A 17,213-nucleotide genomic window follows, 5' to 3' on the forward strand; every position below is an offset into this window, starting at 1 on the left:
TTCATAAATTAAAAGATTGGTATAAATAAAAGGTGAAATATAAGTGAAAAAAAAACGTATTTCCGCAGAAATATATATATATATATATATATATATAATTATCCACTGACATGTGTTTCGTTGTCCACGACTCATCAGAGTGGCTGAATCTAGCGAGATTCAAAATCGGGACCTCATGGTAAGAAGCAAGCGTAACCTCTACCACTAAGCTATCTCACACGACTGAATGTATCACGTTTTTTCCATAGACGACGAAACACGTGTCAGTGGATAATTATATTTAAAAAAATAATACATATGCCGCTCCCCATTTGAGGGTTCCAAAATTGGTTAAAGGGAAAATTATTCCCAACTCGCATTTAGATAAAAATGCGCTTTCGTATATATAATTGAATTCATTCAGAAAGTATCGCAAAACAAAAACAAATAACTATATATATATATATATATATATATATATATATATATATATATATATATATATATATATAGTCACACATCTTGACTGTCAACCTGTATCGATGTCACTTTCCTAATTTCAACTGCTGTATTTATACTTCATTAATAACCAAACATGAGAATTTCATGACATCATCACATATCCCCCCCCCCCCAAGCCACACATCATGATTTTTATTATGGCGTGTTCCCACTGATTCCAATAACATCATTGTGCTTAATCTTTTTATAACTTTTTATCATTCTACTCATTTCGTAGGCACTGCGGCTTATATTTAACTTTATGGTGGAATAACATTTGATATACTTAGGAGTGTTTTTTAATGAATGTTTGTCTATAGCAGGGTTTCCTAAAGAGGACTCCATGGAATCCTGGGGCTTCGTGAGTGAAGCTGAGGACCAAATGCTTTAAATGGAAAAATTAGATGGCTGCAGACATTTAATTTTTTATCTCTTTACTGGAAAAAAAGACATAACTACAGGATTAAAGAGTTTCAGGATGGTTCATGAAAACGTAAATAAAAAATGAATTAACGAAAAATTCAACAGAAACAAAAAAATTGTTGTAAACATTATCATTAGTTAGTGTTAAAATTTAAAATTAATGGTTTTCATATTTATTTTATAAATTATCTTGTTAGTGGTCCATGAAAAACCTTTGCCCAGCTCTGGTTCCATGGTGTCCGAAAGTTTGAGAAATCCTGTTTTATAGTAGTCTGTGACGCTTAATATTTCATGTGGTATGTCAAGCTCAAGTTAGCATTTTCTTTGGTATATCATCTGCTTTTTTTATGATTTAGAAAAGTTTCGGAAATGACTTTTTCTTTTTTTTTTTTTTTCTTTTTTTTTTTTTTTTTTTTTTTTTTAAATATTTTTAAGCATTTTTCCTATTGTTATATACTTGCAACTAAAATTTTCTATTTTATAATATTATAAAGTAATCTATATATCTATAAAAATGAAATTGTGTGTGTGTGTAGATTTCCCTACCAAACTACTCTGTCAATTTTCAGTCTACAGATTCGAGATTTGACATAAGGGGTATTGAGATTTGGGAAAATCTTTTTAATCGGTTTTTGCCCAGAATTTTGGCTGTCAACAAATTTGACCTTTGCAAACTCTACCAAACTCCTCTGCCAATTTTGGGTCTAAACACTTGAAATTTTAGATATAGGTTAATTGGATATGGATCAAACATTTTAATTTGATTTGAGCCCAAAACAATAAATGTTAAGGGGGTCAAAATTGGGGTCAAAGTTAAAAAAAAATTTTATCTCTGAAGTCTCTACCAAATTACTCAGCTAATTTTTTGGTCTAAACATTTGGAATTTTACATAAAGGGTATTCAGACATGAAGCAAGCTTTTTAATCAGTTTTTGGGCGAAAATTTGGCTGCCAAGAGGTCAACGTTGAAAGAGTTGACCTCGTCTGCCGATTTGGGGTCTAAACACTTGAAATTTTAGATGTAGGTTACCTGAACATGAGTCAAATGTTTATTTATATATATATATATATATATATATATATATATATATAAAGCTATGAATAGCATATAGGGTTTAAGCAAAGCCGGGCTGAACTGCTAGTATTATATATTACATGTATCTTAATATTTACTTCAACAGTACTCAATACACGAGTTGAGTTGATAATGAAACATGAAAGTTTCTGTGAGCTTGCTTGCCATAAATATATTGTTATAAGACTACTACTATTATAATATAAAATATAGTACAATTAAAATTCTGTGGATTTTGTTTGTTTCTGTGCACACGGTCTGACGTCATCGATTAAAACAGATGGGGATGGCCGTGCACAGAAAAAAATATAGAAATAAATAAAAACAAGAATGGATGATCCAGCAAACCAAAGAGGAGGGGGTGGGGTCCTCCATGATGTTTTCTGGAACCTTTTGGGTTACGGGTCGTCTATTGGACGCACGGTCTAGTATACTACTGAAATTCTTATGTGCATCTGCATCACTTTCTCGCTGTGAACACTTCGCCTGTACATGAATGTTGTCGACGGGTGGGGGTAAGAAAAAGTGTGAATGACACCAGAAGTCGTTAGAGGAATGTAATGATGTAAATAATTAAAAGAGGAAGAGAAGACAGTGAGTCTATTATGACATCACAATGTACTATGACTTTGTGAAATCCTTTTAACTTTGTAATCCTTAGGAAAAATATGAATATCAACTGTGAAAGTTATTAGATTTATTAAACTAGAAAAAATTTGCGACCAGAAGGAGACTGGAAGAATGATGTAATGCTGATTGAATTACATACACTGATTACCCCCCCCCCTCCTAAGGAGGGGTTAATGCTTAGGAGTATGATATCATGAAACAGAGAATATGACAACTGTAAGCAATTTTAATACCTTTGTGTAAGCTCCTTACTTTGGAATATGATTTTTTTTTTAAATAAACACACACACACATATATATATATGTTTTTTTTTTTTATCCTGTTTAATCTTGACTATTCATAGCTATTAAATTTCATTTATAATTTTTATTAAGTTGGTTTTATTTTATTTATTTATTTTTTTTTTTTGTTGAAGTGTTTTTTATTTCGAACTGATACTTTTAAAAGCAAACAGAAATTGTGTTGATAAATTTCCTATGACAATCTTTCCTTGTATTTTAATGTGATGACGTATGTAGCGTAAAATCCTACCCATCACGTAATGCCAAAGAAAGAAAGAAAGAAAAAAAAAATATGCAAGTCAAAATCAATAATCTAAAAACCATTGGTATTTCTCCATTCTGCGTCTCGCGGTTGTCCTTGACTATAGACACTAATTATCTCTCTATCAATGTTCTCTTGACGCACACAAACAATCTTATATAACTGGTGTTTTGCGTTTATTTTATTGCAATTAGCTTTCAACAGATATTGCCCAAGGAATTTATTTGTGTGTATGTGTATATAATATATATGGCATAAGCACGTTGACACAGCGGTTCTCGCCAGATCACCGAAGTTAAGCAACGTTGACCCTGGCTAGTTCCAGATGGGTGATCATTTGGAAATTCTAGGTGCTGTATGTGCTCTCCGCTTATCTCGGCATTTGTTTCCAGTCGTCCTGTACCTCAACTTGCCACTGGTATGCAACAATGTCGACTCAGGAGAGGCGTGGTTGGAGATTGCGCAACTCTTGCCACACAAATTTCACACACAGGCACCCTTACAGTGGCTATCCATAGTCTGTCAAGACTGAAGAAAGCCACAATATATATATATATATATATATATATATATATATATATATATATATATATATATATATATAATTATTATTCACTCATACCTTCAGACACTAGTGTCCATGCTTACGCAATCATCAGTGTAGGGTAATAATTCTTGACGGTCAGATAAGAACGCATTTCTTTGAAACTGCGGATTAAGGAAATTTTAATATATATTTTATTTGAGTATCTTGTCGAACAATGAATTCATGTAAAATATATTTTTACAATATTTAATTTGTATTCTTCTGTGATAAGCTCTGTTTCCTATCTTGGTTCTATTGAGCTTTTTTGTTTATTAATATTTATATTTACTTCAAGTTTACAGGATTTTTTAGCTTCTGAACTTAATCTTTGACTGCTTTATTTATATATATATATATATATATATATATATATATATATAATTATTTACTATAATAATTAAATACCTACAGACACTAGTGTTTCATCCTTTTGGGAATCATCAGTGCAGGGTGTCACGATTAACGCCAGTTGAGATATTCAAACCCCAGCAACATAAGTCATATCTGGCTTCATTAGCAAGGACCTGAACCATTTGGCTACTGACAACCACGAGAGATACAGTTGAAATTAAACATTTATTCTTTTTTTAAAATGTTTTTAACGTCAGTCAAAGTAATCTAGTCATTATATGATGATCTACGCATGTCTATGTTTGTTTCTATGCCTAGGATTCGCTTCTCAACTATTTAATTGATTATTATGGGTTTTGGAACACAGTTGCTGGTGTAAGGGTGAATAATGTGAGCTATATTTAGTTTAATATAGCTTTATGCAAAGGATGTAAAAAGAGCATGGAAGCTGTTCGTTATGAATTCGATGCACCTCGCCTCCGATTTTTTTTTTCTGAAATGTTCTAACAAGCATTATTAGGCATGAATTAATAAATATTCCAAAAATTTGTTTCTCTGGATTATTTTAAAGCATTTAACGGGTTTGATATATCTCCAAGTTAAATATTTCAGATTTGCATTAAATTTAATTGGTAGTTGTTATACATCGATTAATCAAGATTTCCCAAATTTTGATTTCTTTTTTTGAGACTTTAAGCTTAAACCATAAATTTGTTATATTTTCTCGACACAGTCATGTAATGAAATTTAATCAAAATTAGAATAAGTATTCTAGACATAAGGTCTTGTAGTATTATATCTTGATTTTAATTTTTGTAACTTTTTTCTTTTTTCCAAATAAGGCATCGTTTATCAAGGCCTGCAGGCCATTTGAGGATAAGGATTATTGAGTTTGACATGTGGATGGAGGATTATTAGCGATGCTTGTAACTGGCCAAAATTAGCTATTTAAGAGGACAACTCAACAAGAATTTGTTTACATTGGACTTGAAAACAGCAATGTTATAGTCAGTGTTTCTAAGAGAATTCAAAACATGCTTGAATAAATTCAGACAGTGAACGAAAACATTCAGAACAGGAGTTTTTTTTTTTTTTTTGTTTTTTTGCAGCCTGAATTTCTGCAAGTTTTGAATTTAGTGTTTAACTTTTTTTAAGAAGTGCTATTAAATCACAGCATGATAACACTTTGAATTATTTATTTGCAAAAAATATTAAAAATTTACATTTTAAACAAATTATGCACAAGGCCATTTGAAATTGTAGGAAAATTGGTAATTCTTTGTTGCCATAAATTTGATATGTCAATTTATATATACACGCCCCTCCCTCTTACTTAGGATTGAGTCCTCTAGTAAGCAAAATCGCCAACTCCCATCAATAAAAATGCAAAGCCTTTGTATAAACATGCATCAGAAGCAGAGATGCATCTTTGAATTCCTGGCCTTGAGAATGGTGGTGACTATGTAGAAAAATAAATTCTGGGGCACAAAAAGTTGCTCGTTTTAATAGTAGTCTTGAATTGAAAGACATGTTTAATTTCAGAAAAGTTTCTGATGGGCAGTTATTCTGTGCAAGTTGTGGAGATGAAGAATTTCGAGTGGGTAGCTGTTCTGTACAGGTCCTGGACTTTATAATTTTGCCGGCAAAGAACAGAAGGTCTTTCATGTGTTAACACAAAAAAACTATGTGCTCGAATGCTAAGATTCAATATTTTTATGGAGCAATTCTGGTTTCTGATTGGTTACTAGCAGAACGTGGCTCAATTTGATTTGTCAGTGTCTATAAGTAGAACCTTCCAACTTTCAGTGATCTTTTATTATACCAAAAATATTGCAACAGGTAGCATTTCTGTCTTTGTAGCTCTTTAATGTTTTGATTTAAAAAAAAAAATAAAAAAAATGAGGCTTTACTTTTGGAGTGACCCCCATATAATAAAACCATAATGAAAATTAAAATTGAGTAATTAGAAAAACAAAAGAAAATCTAAAATAAAATAAAAACTAGTAAAAATTAGTTTACCTCAAGAAACGTCAAAATACTTCAAAGTGGAAAAAAAATCAACCAAAATGAAATTGAATGAATTTATGATATTTATGTCTGAAAGTTATTGCAAATTGTACCACAAACGAACCACACACACAGAGAAGCAAAAATGAAACCCATACATAAGAGTACAAATAATTGCAAACATATACACTTAAGACCATGCAAATGCAGTAACATCTACACATTCATAAAACATGAAATAGAAAGCTGACTGAGACAACATTGTTCCTTTGAAGCTGTCCCTGCTTAATTTCTGTTGCCAGTCGCCTGGTCAAATCGGCTCTCAGTTTCTGTTTTATGTTTATTTTTTATATTATACACATAAATGGAGGTGATTGGGGTTTGATTGTTTTTTTTGCAGTCGTAGAATTTAAATTCTGATGAGTAGATCAGAGGAAGATGATAGCAGGCCTTTTATTGAATTTGAAAGCCTTGTCTCATGTTAAAAGTAATCATTGGTAATCAGGCTTACCGGCTGGTTAAAATATCAGATTTGAACCACAGGTTACCGATCCTTGATTTAGAAGGTACTACTGAAACTGTACCATAACCTCCAAAGAAAGAAGAAATATCCAAATTTAAAACTAATACCATACTTACTATTTGTACCCGTTCTGGGATGGGTGTTCTACTAGTATTCGTATTAAATTTTTTTTTTTCTTTGAACTTCTCTTATTTTGTTTGAATATTAGTGCAAACACTGAACCATTTTATTTTTTATCAATTTTTGACAGAGGATATATTTTAGTACTTTATAATTTTACGATGTTTCAGTCGATGTAACCTCCGACCTTCTTCAGGTGTGTCTTGTCGAATATTTTAAATTCTTCTCTCATATTTTCTCTGTAATGCCCTTCCACTCAAAATCTCGTTCGAACACTAAAAAGTAAAATGAATTACAAACTTGATTTTTTTCCAATGGTAGAAATATTGTCGCATACCTGTATATGAATTCTTTAAAATAGGGAAAGCATCAGGTCACACAAAAAAATGATAATCCGCAAATGTTTTTGTGTGAGAAAAATAATCGATGTTCGGTTTATATTGATTCTACTCGAACAAGGTGCAGATTTGATATTTAACAACACTTACTGACTTGGCAGCAGAACAAAAAAAAATTGTTTTGGGATATACTTTTGGATTCATTTCTATATTAACACCATTGTCTTAACGTCAGTCTTTTTGGCCCGGATCAAAGTGTAGTAATCTGTTCTGATACACCAACCACCGATATCCATGATAAATAATACCCTACCTGAGAATTCTTCCTTCAAACTCCTTGGCTTAACATTCACGGGCAATATGAACTGAAACAAATACATTGAGGACATTGCAAAGGCTGCTGCAAAGAAGGTGGGCTCCCTCTATCATGCTAGAAGACTACTCACACCTGAGAGTATCCTGTACCTTTACAAAGCCACCATTCGCCTATGCATGGAATATTGTTGCCATATCTGGGCTGGTGCATCTACCAATAGTCTCTCCCTCTTGAATAGGGTCCAAAAAAGAGTCTCCAATCTAATGAGCCCTGCTTTGTCAACAAAGCTCCAACTCCTGTCCCATCACCGCAATGTTGCATCTCTGTGCTTGTTTTACAAATATTTTAATGGAATGTGTTCTGATGAACTCGTTGCACTTGTGCCCCCTCAAAGTACACATTCCTGACAAATCCTCTTAGCAAAAATATCACACCCCTTCACTGTTGAGATCCCTACATGCAGAAGGGCTTTCTACTCTAATAGTTTCTTCCCTTGAACAGCTAGAGTTTGAAATGCCCTGACTGTACTGATATGCAGAAGTTTAAATGTAATGTAAACCAACATCTTGTTAATCTTTCTTAGGCATGGTCCCAAATAGTAGCCCCTTACGTCAAAGTGGCGATATGTCTTGTTAGGTGTGAACAGGAGTTAAAAAAAAAAAGAACTTTATCTGTTCTGCCAGTGAAGATGAAAGAAATCCTTCTAGACTGAAGTAATTTTTATTCTTGTCCTTATCTAGAATGCCTCCTTTTGGAAAGCTGGATTAAAAACCACCTTTATGTCTAACTCTGCCCTCACGGGGAGAAAAGTAAATAGGGACATGGAAGTCAATCTGGTGGTATATACATATTTACATTAGTTTTACATGTGAATTTATTTTTGACAGTACCATGATGCTTTTTTTTTTTTTTTTTTTATTGATATTCATGTTTATTAGATAATATCATTAAGTAAATGATTTAGTCCACAGGGCTAGGAATAAACTCGGCTCTCATAATTAATAGACGCTATTTCTATCTACATTTTATGTTGCATTAAAGGTGGCCGGTTACGTAAAAAGCAATAGGATGTCATGTAATAATATCGAACGGGAAATCTATTATTTTGATGATAGTAAAATTATTTGACCAAGAAATTCACATATAAACTGATGCACTGTCTTGGAGCTAATTTATAAGAAAGATGCAATCATTCTTCTATGGTCTGTAGGAAACGTAGGTAATCGTATAAAATATGACATTAATTTAGACTTAGAGAATGAATAAATAAAAGAATAAATAAAAGGTAATTGCAAATTCTCTCCCAATTTTCGGATTTTGTAATCATGCCCAATGCATTTTATTTTCTTTTAATGAATTGATATTTGCTATTTCTTCTGAGGAGTTAAGGGCAGAATAGATTAATTGATTGATATAGTAATTAAATGAATGATTTTGCACAACGAAACAAGTTCTGTCAAGAATTGTGCATCTCAACTTAGTTAAAGGTATAAATTGTAAGATGGACAGCATCTTGAAATTTTGCTATTTATTTGTTATATGCTCTGTAATTACATTGAGCTTCATAAATTAAAGGATTGGTATAAATAAAAGGTGAAATAAAAAAAACTATTTCCACATATATAGCTATACTCCTATGAATTTTTTTTTTTTTTTTGTGTGTGTGTATTGATATTCATATTAAAACCCCCCTTTTTTCTATTTATTTAAAAACAAAATACAACTTATTATATATGGGTTGTGAAATTGCATTCATCTGCAAAAGTTCCAGCTAATTTGCATATTCTTTTAAACATTCATTTTAATTAATTCCCTATTGTTTTTTTTTTGTTTTTTTTCTTATGGGATGATCATCTTTAGTTAACTATTACGTGTAATTATATTCATGCAGACATTCTACATGATTTATACTTGCGTAATATTTGCGTAAAAATGGTTATAGTGAACACAAACCTCTTTCTATATATATTCATATATGCATATATATATTTGTTTAAAAAAATTTTGCCTCCCAAACTCCCATGTCAGTTTTTGGTCTACAGACATGAAACTTAATATATAGGGTATTTGAACCCATGCAAAACTTTATATTTAGGTTTTAGCCAGGGAAAATCGGTGCAAAAGTGTGAAAATTTTTTTTTTTAAATGCAATTTGCCAGGTGAAGGTCAAACAACGGCATTACAAATACGCATGCGTAACATAATAGCTATTGGTTCATGTTTTTAAATTTTTAAATTTTAGCCTTGCAGTAAACATGTTTTCATAGCTCAGGCATTAACGTTAAAAGAAAAAACAAATCATAAACTAAACATTTTGGTTTTGATTCTTGGTGGTGCTGCACGAGTATTTTTTTTTTTTAAAACTTTTAAATCATTATTATATATTGGGTCCAATATAATATAATAATAAATATAAAATCTGCATTAATCAAAATATCATATTTAAATATATTTTATGACTGGGCAATGCCAGGTAGCCTGCTAGTGTGTATGTATATGTAATTACTCTTATTGGTGTCAAACAAGGCATATTGCCACTTGAACGTAAGGGGGCTATTATTTGGGATCATGTCTACGAGAAGGGAGTTGAGAAGCAAGATTTCTATTCAAATTACTTTGAAATTTCAACATGTATAATACAATGAGGTCTACTTGCGTTGCACGTTTGGTATTCTGCACAGCCATTTTGCCCAGCACCTCTCACCCTTAAACTAAAGTTCTTTCGGTTTTCCATAAATTAGAACTCCACAGCCATTTTCTTTCTAAGCTTCCATGTTTACACATTACCTAATCAAACCTTCATTAGAAAACAAAAACTGTGAAAAATTTCAACCTTATTTTTGGTTAGTATAAATCGTGTAAGAATTATCCTTTCATAATTGCTTAAAGAAGAACGACCAATGTGTCAAAAAGCACAGTATTACAGCATACTAAAAAAAAAAAACATGTTCTCATCGAATGCATTGATTTAACTCCTACAAGAGAAAAGTTATGTGCAATATGAATAAAACTGTTTGAAAATACTCTTTTCATACAAACTTGAAAAGTTCTTGAATGTTGACTTTTGACTTTGAAAAGGACTTATTTTAATTATTACTTTGAAAATTTTTTGAAAATATGAATAATGTCTTGAAAAGGTCTTGAAATTTGTATTCTTTATGTAAAAATTTTGTGTTGAAATATGAAATAAAACTGAAATAAATACCATTAAATTATTTTTTTTAAGTATTAATAAAAATACCATTAAAATATTTTTCCAATATTGAAAATAAAATCAAAATACATTGTTCTGAAACTGCATAGTAGTATTGTGGATACAAGAGTTATGTTCCATTATCACAAAACTATCTCAGGTAGTTTCGTGATCAAGGGGCATAACTTCATATTTTTTTTCGACCTGGTCGGCCTAGTTTTTGAATCCTCACAAATTTTTTTTCTCGCATATGGGGTGGGTGGGTGCAATCTCCCTTTATTTTTGTTTTCATTTATAATTTAATTTTTTTGTGGAGGGTGGGGGAGTTGTGGCAGCTGCCATAAATAAAAATGACTCCCCCCCCCTTTCCCTTAAAAAAAAACTTTTCTTCTGTGGATGGGACTCTCCAAAGGCGAATTCCTCTTTTTTTTACCATTTTTGGAATCGCTGTGGATTGTAAAATAAACCCCAAATTTTGTTATAAAAACTTGAATTTTTCCTGGAGAATGCCTTGAAAAACTTTTGAACGCCTTGAAAATGGACATGTAAAATCTGTACGAACCCTGATACTAACATAGATACTGTAATCTATCCCCAGCCAGTGTCTGAGAAGAACAGATCACAACAAATCACCCTGAACTGTATGTCATGTTGGTTGGAGCTGCAGATTGGTGGCTGACTCTCTGCTTGCAAGGCCAGTTGGATCAGGTTTTACATACAGCACCTTGTTTTCCTAAATGGTCGCTCATTAAAGTGCTGACCAGGCTGAATGCCACAACTAATATATATGTAATATTATTCCTAAAAGCAGTTGGTCTATCTGGAAAAAAAAACATGACCATGCGACTAACGAAGACAAAATACAAACAATATCAAAGTATATGAAGACAGGTGGTTTCAATGACATACTTCTTAATTCATGCAATTCTGTATATAATCAAAAAATTATTAATATATGGAGGGAAGGATGCATACTTCCCTTCCCCAAGACGGGTGACCTAAGTGTACCAAGCAACTACAGAGGATTAACACTCACTCCAATTGCAGCAAAAATCTACAATGCCATGCTTCTCAGCCATATCCAACCAAAGGTGGAAGAAGTGCTCAGGAAGAACCAAAATGGATTTAGAAAGAATCGCTCTACTACTAGTCAAATACTTACTGTTAGGAGACTGATTGAAGGAGTCAAAGCAAAAAACATTGAGGCAGTCATGATCTTTGTAGATTTCTCCAAAGCATTCGACTCCGTACATAGAGGGAAAATGGCCAACATATTAAAAGCATATGGCATTCCAAATGAAGTCATTAATGCTATCATGATGCTATATGAGCACACTTGAGCAATGGTCAGGTTGCCAGATGAGGACACTGAATTTTTTGACATCCGCACTGGGTTCTACAAGGAGATACTCTTGCCCCTTTTCTTTTCATTGTCTGTCTTGACTTTGTACTTCGCACCTCTGTTGATATACACAACATGCTAGGCTTCACCCTAAATGAATCCAGAAACAGACGTCATTAATCAGCACACGTAACTGATGCAGATTACGCAGATGATATTTCTTTGTTCGCAAACAACACTGCTGATACGCAAACATTGTTACGTAAGCTAGAAAAGTCTGCAAATGACATTGGTCTCCACATTAATGCGGATAAGACAAAGTTTATGACTTTCAATGTGGAAGTAGAGATCAGGGCTCTGGTTGGATCAACACTGAAAGAAGTCGCTGAGTTTACGTATCTGGGCAGCAACATAGTTTCCACAGAGAGAGATATTGAAATTCGCATCTCAAAAGCATGGACCGCATTGGATGGGTTACATTCAGTATGGACTTCAGGACTGGCTGACAAACTGAAAAGGCAGTTCGTCAGGGCAGTGGTATAGTCTGTCCTTGTTTACAGTGCTACAACCTGGACACTCACCAAAAGATTGGAAAGAAAACTAGACGGCACATACACCTGTATGCTAAGAACAATATTAAATATATCTTGACAAAATCATCCCATGAAGCAGCAATTTTATGGCAACCTACCTGCCATATCTAATACCATCAGAGAAAGATGCCTACGATTTGCCGTTCATTGTCTGAGGAGCAAGCATGAATTGGTGAGTGATGTATTGCTATGGACTCCACGACACGGACGTGCAAGCAGAGGACGACCTAGATCCACGTACATCCAACAAATAGCACATGACACCAACTGTGAACCTAAAGATCTGAGGCAGCTGATGGAAGACAGGAAACTCTGGAGAGAAAGAGTCACATTGGTCCGGGCAAGGAGCCCGTCATGATGATGATGCATACTAGCACGTAGCCTCGTGTTGCCCAGTCGTAAAATATGCTGAAATATGATATTTTAATGTATGCAGATTTTGTATTTATTATTATAGAGCTAAGTCTCTATGGATTATTATATTGTACCCAATATATATTGTAGTGATTTCAAAGTGCCATCAACTGGAATTGAAACCAAAATATTTAGCACTCTCGCTTTAGTCATTACTGTTTTAGCTATTGTCAGATGGATAAGAAATAATTAAAAATGAGCAGACTTTAATGTATAAATGTATATTTGCGCATGCATAAGAGCACTTATGTCGACTTACACTTGCCAAGTTCCAATTTTATCAATTTTTTGACTCCTTAGCAATTATGTTTAATTGTTTTTGGAAAATAAATGGATATACGAAGATAAAAAAAAAAAAAATAAACAGGACCTTCTTTCGTTTGTCTATTTTTGTTCATTTGTCACAGCAATTCAGATGCCAGTGACCCGCATTACTATAGCCTTCTTATACTCCTCCATATTATTTATTTATTTTCTTTTTTTTTTTTTTTTTTTTTTTGTGCTGTATTTCTTTCCTTCCAATGTTTTAAATGTTGATTTTTCTTTCTTTCTTTGACAGGCGGTTAAGCCTAAGGCCCACACCTGAAGAACTTGAACAGAGAAATATCTTACATAGTAAGTTTCATTCTTATAATCTTCATTTTTTTTTTTATGTTTTTTATTATTATCCTTTTAATTTAAATTAATTTTTTTTTCGTTTTTTTTAGAGGTATTTAGTTAATAAATTTAAAATACTTGAAATTATTGAATTTTTTAATGAGCTAAACCAATTTTTAGAAAAATAATTTCAATATATTTTTTTTATATATTCATGCGTGTATGATATATTGAATCCACGATATTCTTTAGATCCAATGAATTTTTATTTTATTAAATTTCTAAAACCTTCAATTATCTCTATTCTTTAGATTCAATATATTTTCATGAATTCAAAGAACTGGTCAATAAACCATTGTCTAATGCAATTGTATATCAATTATGATAGAACCTTCAATAAACTATTAAGATCATATGTGGAATTGTTTTATAAGTGTTTTTATTAGTGTTTTATTTTTGATAAATGTTTTATTTTTAACTAGCGGGGGGTACCTGGCGTTGCTCGGATGTAGTAAGGGGGGCTGTTTTAATATTATAAAAAAAAAACTCGATGTTATAAAAAATTGGAAAAACCAAAACAAAGCAAAACTGCGAACAAATGTAAAAAAAGGAAAAAAGGTGTAAAAGAGGAAAAAAAGGTTTAGGTAGGAAGACAGGCTCGAACCCGAAGCATCGAGGCTAAGGCGGAAAAAAAATTCCCGACACGTTACCTCTACGTCAAAGACACACACAATTGAGAACGGATAAAATTAACCCTTTAAAAGCACTTGCACGTGGTTGAAACTAACGTAAACGTTTTCTAGGTCAAACATCACATCATTGTCATAGTAGCAGGAGGAGGAGGCCGAGTTTAAGGTGAAGGAACACACACACACACACACACATTTTAGCTTTTATATTTATAGATGCTCCCCCCCCCCTGGTTTAGCTAATATATGACACGTAAAATTGAAAGGAATAAAAAAACAAAACGAACATGAAAGAATAACAAAAATCTAATTTTTTTTGTTTTTTTTTTTAAATGGAAAAACAAAATTCAAAAAAATAAAACTTACCATGTATAATGAAAATATGTTTAATAGATTTTATTTATTTATTTTTCTTTGTTTCAATGAAAAAGAAAAAAAAAATGAATAAATAAACCAGAAAAAACTGACCGTGTCTTTTATTTTTTTTAATGTTGGTTTCTTTTGGTTTCCTTTTTTGTAATATTTTCTTTGTTGTCACTATTAATCAATTCGAATGTCGTCTGATTCCAATATTGATAACGTAGTAGTAAGTGTGCTAATGAAACTCAGAAATGCAATGTATAGAAATGAATAATGAATAGAAATAAATAATGAATAAGTAACTAATCCAAAAATAGGAAGTCAGCTGTCCCCTCCTTAGTATAACATATGAAATCAGTGCAAACATAACAGAAGTATAAAGACAGTAAATAAAATATTAAAGTGACTAATCGGTGCAAGATTTGAAGAACGCTGGCAGCTGACTGTTAAAGTTTCTTGTAAAAACTGGAATCCAATGTTAGTTCCTTTAGTTTAAGTAATCCTTCGAATCGCAACCCCCAACCCCCTACAAAAAGAGAAAAAATATAAAGGGAGGGGAAAAAAAAAGAAGAAATTTATAAAATGTCACAAGTAACCCACAGAATAACTGCAATGTAAAGTCGCGTTTCACCTGACGGAAAAATGCCAATCCATATTTTTTAAGCAACTAAGAACTCAAACCGGTGTTCCTCATATATTCCCCTGTGGGCGTATCTGCAGCGGTGTTAAGTGGTTGTGGGCGGAGTATGAATCGAATAGAGAGAAAAGATTTAACAACTTCCATTGATTCTAACCGATTGTGGCAGTGAACTCTCAAGGAACTATAAGGGTAGTAGGCCTATAGCACACCTCAGATCCTGTGCTGAAGTGTGGGGATATTACATTTGAATGTAATGTCGTGATTTTTAATCGTATTAAGGTCACGGGAAAAAATGAGTTCATTTTATTTATATAGAGATAAGTGTTTATTTGTTTAATAAGTGTTTTATTTTTAATATTAAATGTTTATGAAACATCTTTTTTATTTAAAGATGTATTTTTTTCTGTTTATATTTGACTCCTTTTTTTTAAATGTTCTGAGGGGGGATTTTTTTTTTTACAAAGATTTTTAATAGAAACAAAAGAAAACATGGCAGTCTGTCTAAATGAAAACTGGTTTCTTCTTATTCTTAAGATAAGAATTCTAGGTTGCTCAAATGACGTGCCTAAATATGACACGAATAATAGAGAATCAGCAGGAGCCACTTGTTGTGCCTTAATTTGTCTTGCATGAATTGTAAAAACTCATCTGATTGGTCAATCTGCCACACCTACTTTTCGGATAGTATTTCTGTTGATCTGTGACACTTTAATCTGAAATAACAATTCCATTGAAAAATATGCGAGTGCTTTCTCAAAATGTCTCCCAATTATTAGTGAATTCGTAAGACCTTCAATGCGTCTTACGAATTTTAATTAATACTACAACCACATGTGTCGAAAACATCTGTGGTCGCTGCAAACAATCAAAACGACATTAAAATGAATGAGTGAATACAATTGAGAGTATCCGCCAACAGGTGAGAATCTGTTTACCTTTTGTTGAATATTTTGATTAGTTGATTTGCCTTACAGGTGAGAAAGAAGCATGCCACTGATTGGGGACGTTTTAACCTAACCCCATATTTCAGCGCGACACATGTCATCACGGCTAAATATCACCAAAGACAACAATGGATAATCTACTGTCATTAAAAGTAAATAGGTACAGTGTATACCAACATAATCTTCTTTCAAATGTCTGCCGACTACTGACTCTATACTTTATTTGTCCGGAACACTGGGTGCACGGTGGTATTTATTTCTTTCTATTCTTAGTACAGCTTAGTGGTTAAGTACTTGAACTGAAGGCCACAAAATGTATGGTCCCCTCGCAGTTTCTCATGACAATTAGTCGTAATCAGATGAAGCATGAGAAACTTTTCCTGACCAGTGGACCATATTACAGAAGTTTGTTCTGAATCTAACTGTATCTACCCGGCGTTGCGTAGGATATAATGGAGTCATTTTAGAGTTTTATATTTATTTGTTTGTGTCTCTTTTTTAAAGGTAGACAACTCCTATTATAGTTATTTAAAATGAATTATCTCCCTTGCCGATTTTTTTTTTTTTTTTTTTTTTTAATTTTAGGTAATTATTTAAAAATGCAATTGTGTGAGCCAAATTAAGTAAATTTTTTTTTTTTTTTTTTTGTAAGGTACATTATCTTAATGTCACTAACAATTGTTTCTGATATGGGCATATTTGGTGACGACACCACGCTCTATAACAGGCACGAGAGGAAAATGAATGAACACATATCTAAGGCAATGGGGCACTGTTTTACAAAAGGTCACTGTGCAGAGGGAGACAACTCCATTTTACTAAAAAATATCTTCATTTTTTCATCTCATAATTTAGGACGCTACTAATAACGATATTTTTATTAATTCAAAACATAAAAAAAAAAAAAAAGCTGCGACAAATTTTTATTTTAATCATATCTAAGGCAATGGTGGAAACCCTAGAGGAAGATCTCCAATCTGTAGTGGAATGGGGACAAAAATGGATGGTAACATTCAATGCTGCCAACCTTCTCAACCACCAATAGTTA

The 17,213-nt window shown here is 32.5% G+C and overlaps 1 protein-coding gene across 29 annotated transcripts in view; it reads left to right on the top strand.

The window, feature by feature from the left end:
• The window catches only part of LOC145261268 (phosphatase and actin regulator 2-like), an 858,751-nt gene that overhangs the window by 818,766 nt on the left and 22,772 nt on the right, over positions 1-17,213 (top strand). For all 29 annotated transcript variants that reach the window (XM_080119715.1, XM_080119712.1, XM_080119716.1 and 26 more), the window contains one exon: positions 13,495-13,550. In XM_080119715.1, coding sequence (XP_079975841.1) covers positions 13,495-13,550 — 56 coding nt within the window. The remainder of the gene's footprint in view (positions 1-13,494; positions 13,551-17,213) is intronic.

The sequence above is a fragment of the Euprymna scolopes genome, chromosome 37 (assembly GCF_053919585.1).
Source record: "Euprymna scolopes isolate OS-2025 chromosome 37, ASM5391958v1, whole genome shotgun sequence".
Classification (NCBI taxonomy): Eukaryota; Metazoa; Mollusca; class Cephalopoda; order Sepiida; family Sepiolidae; genus Euprymna; species Euprymna scolopes.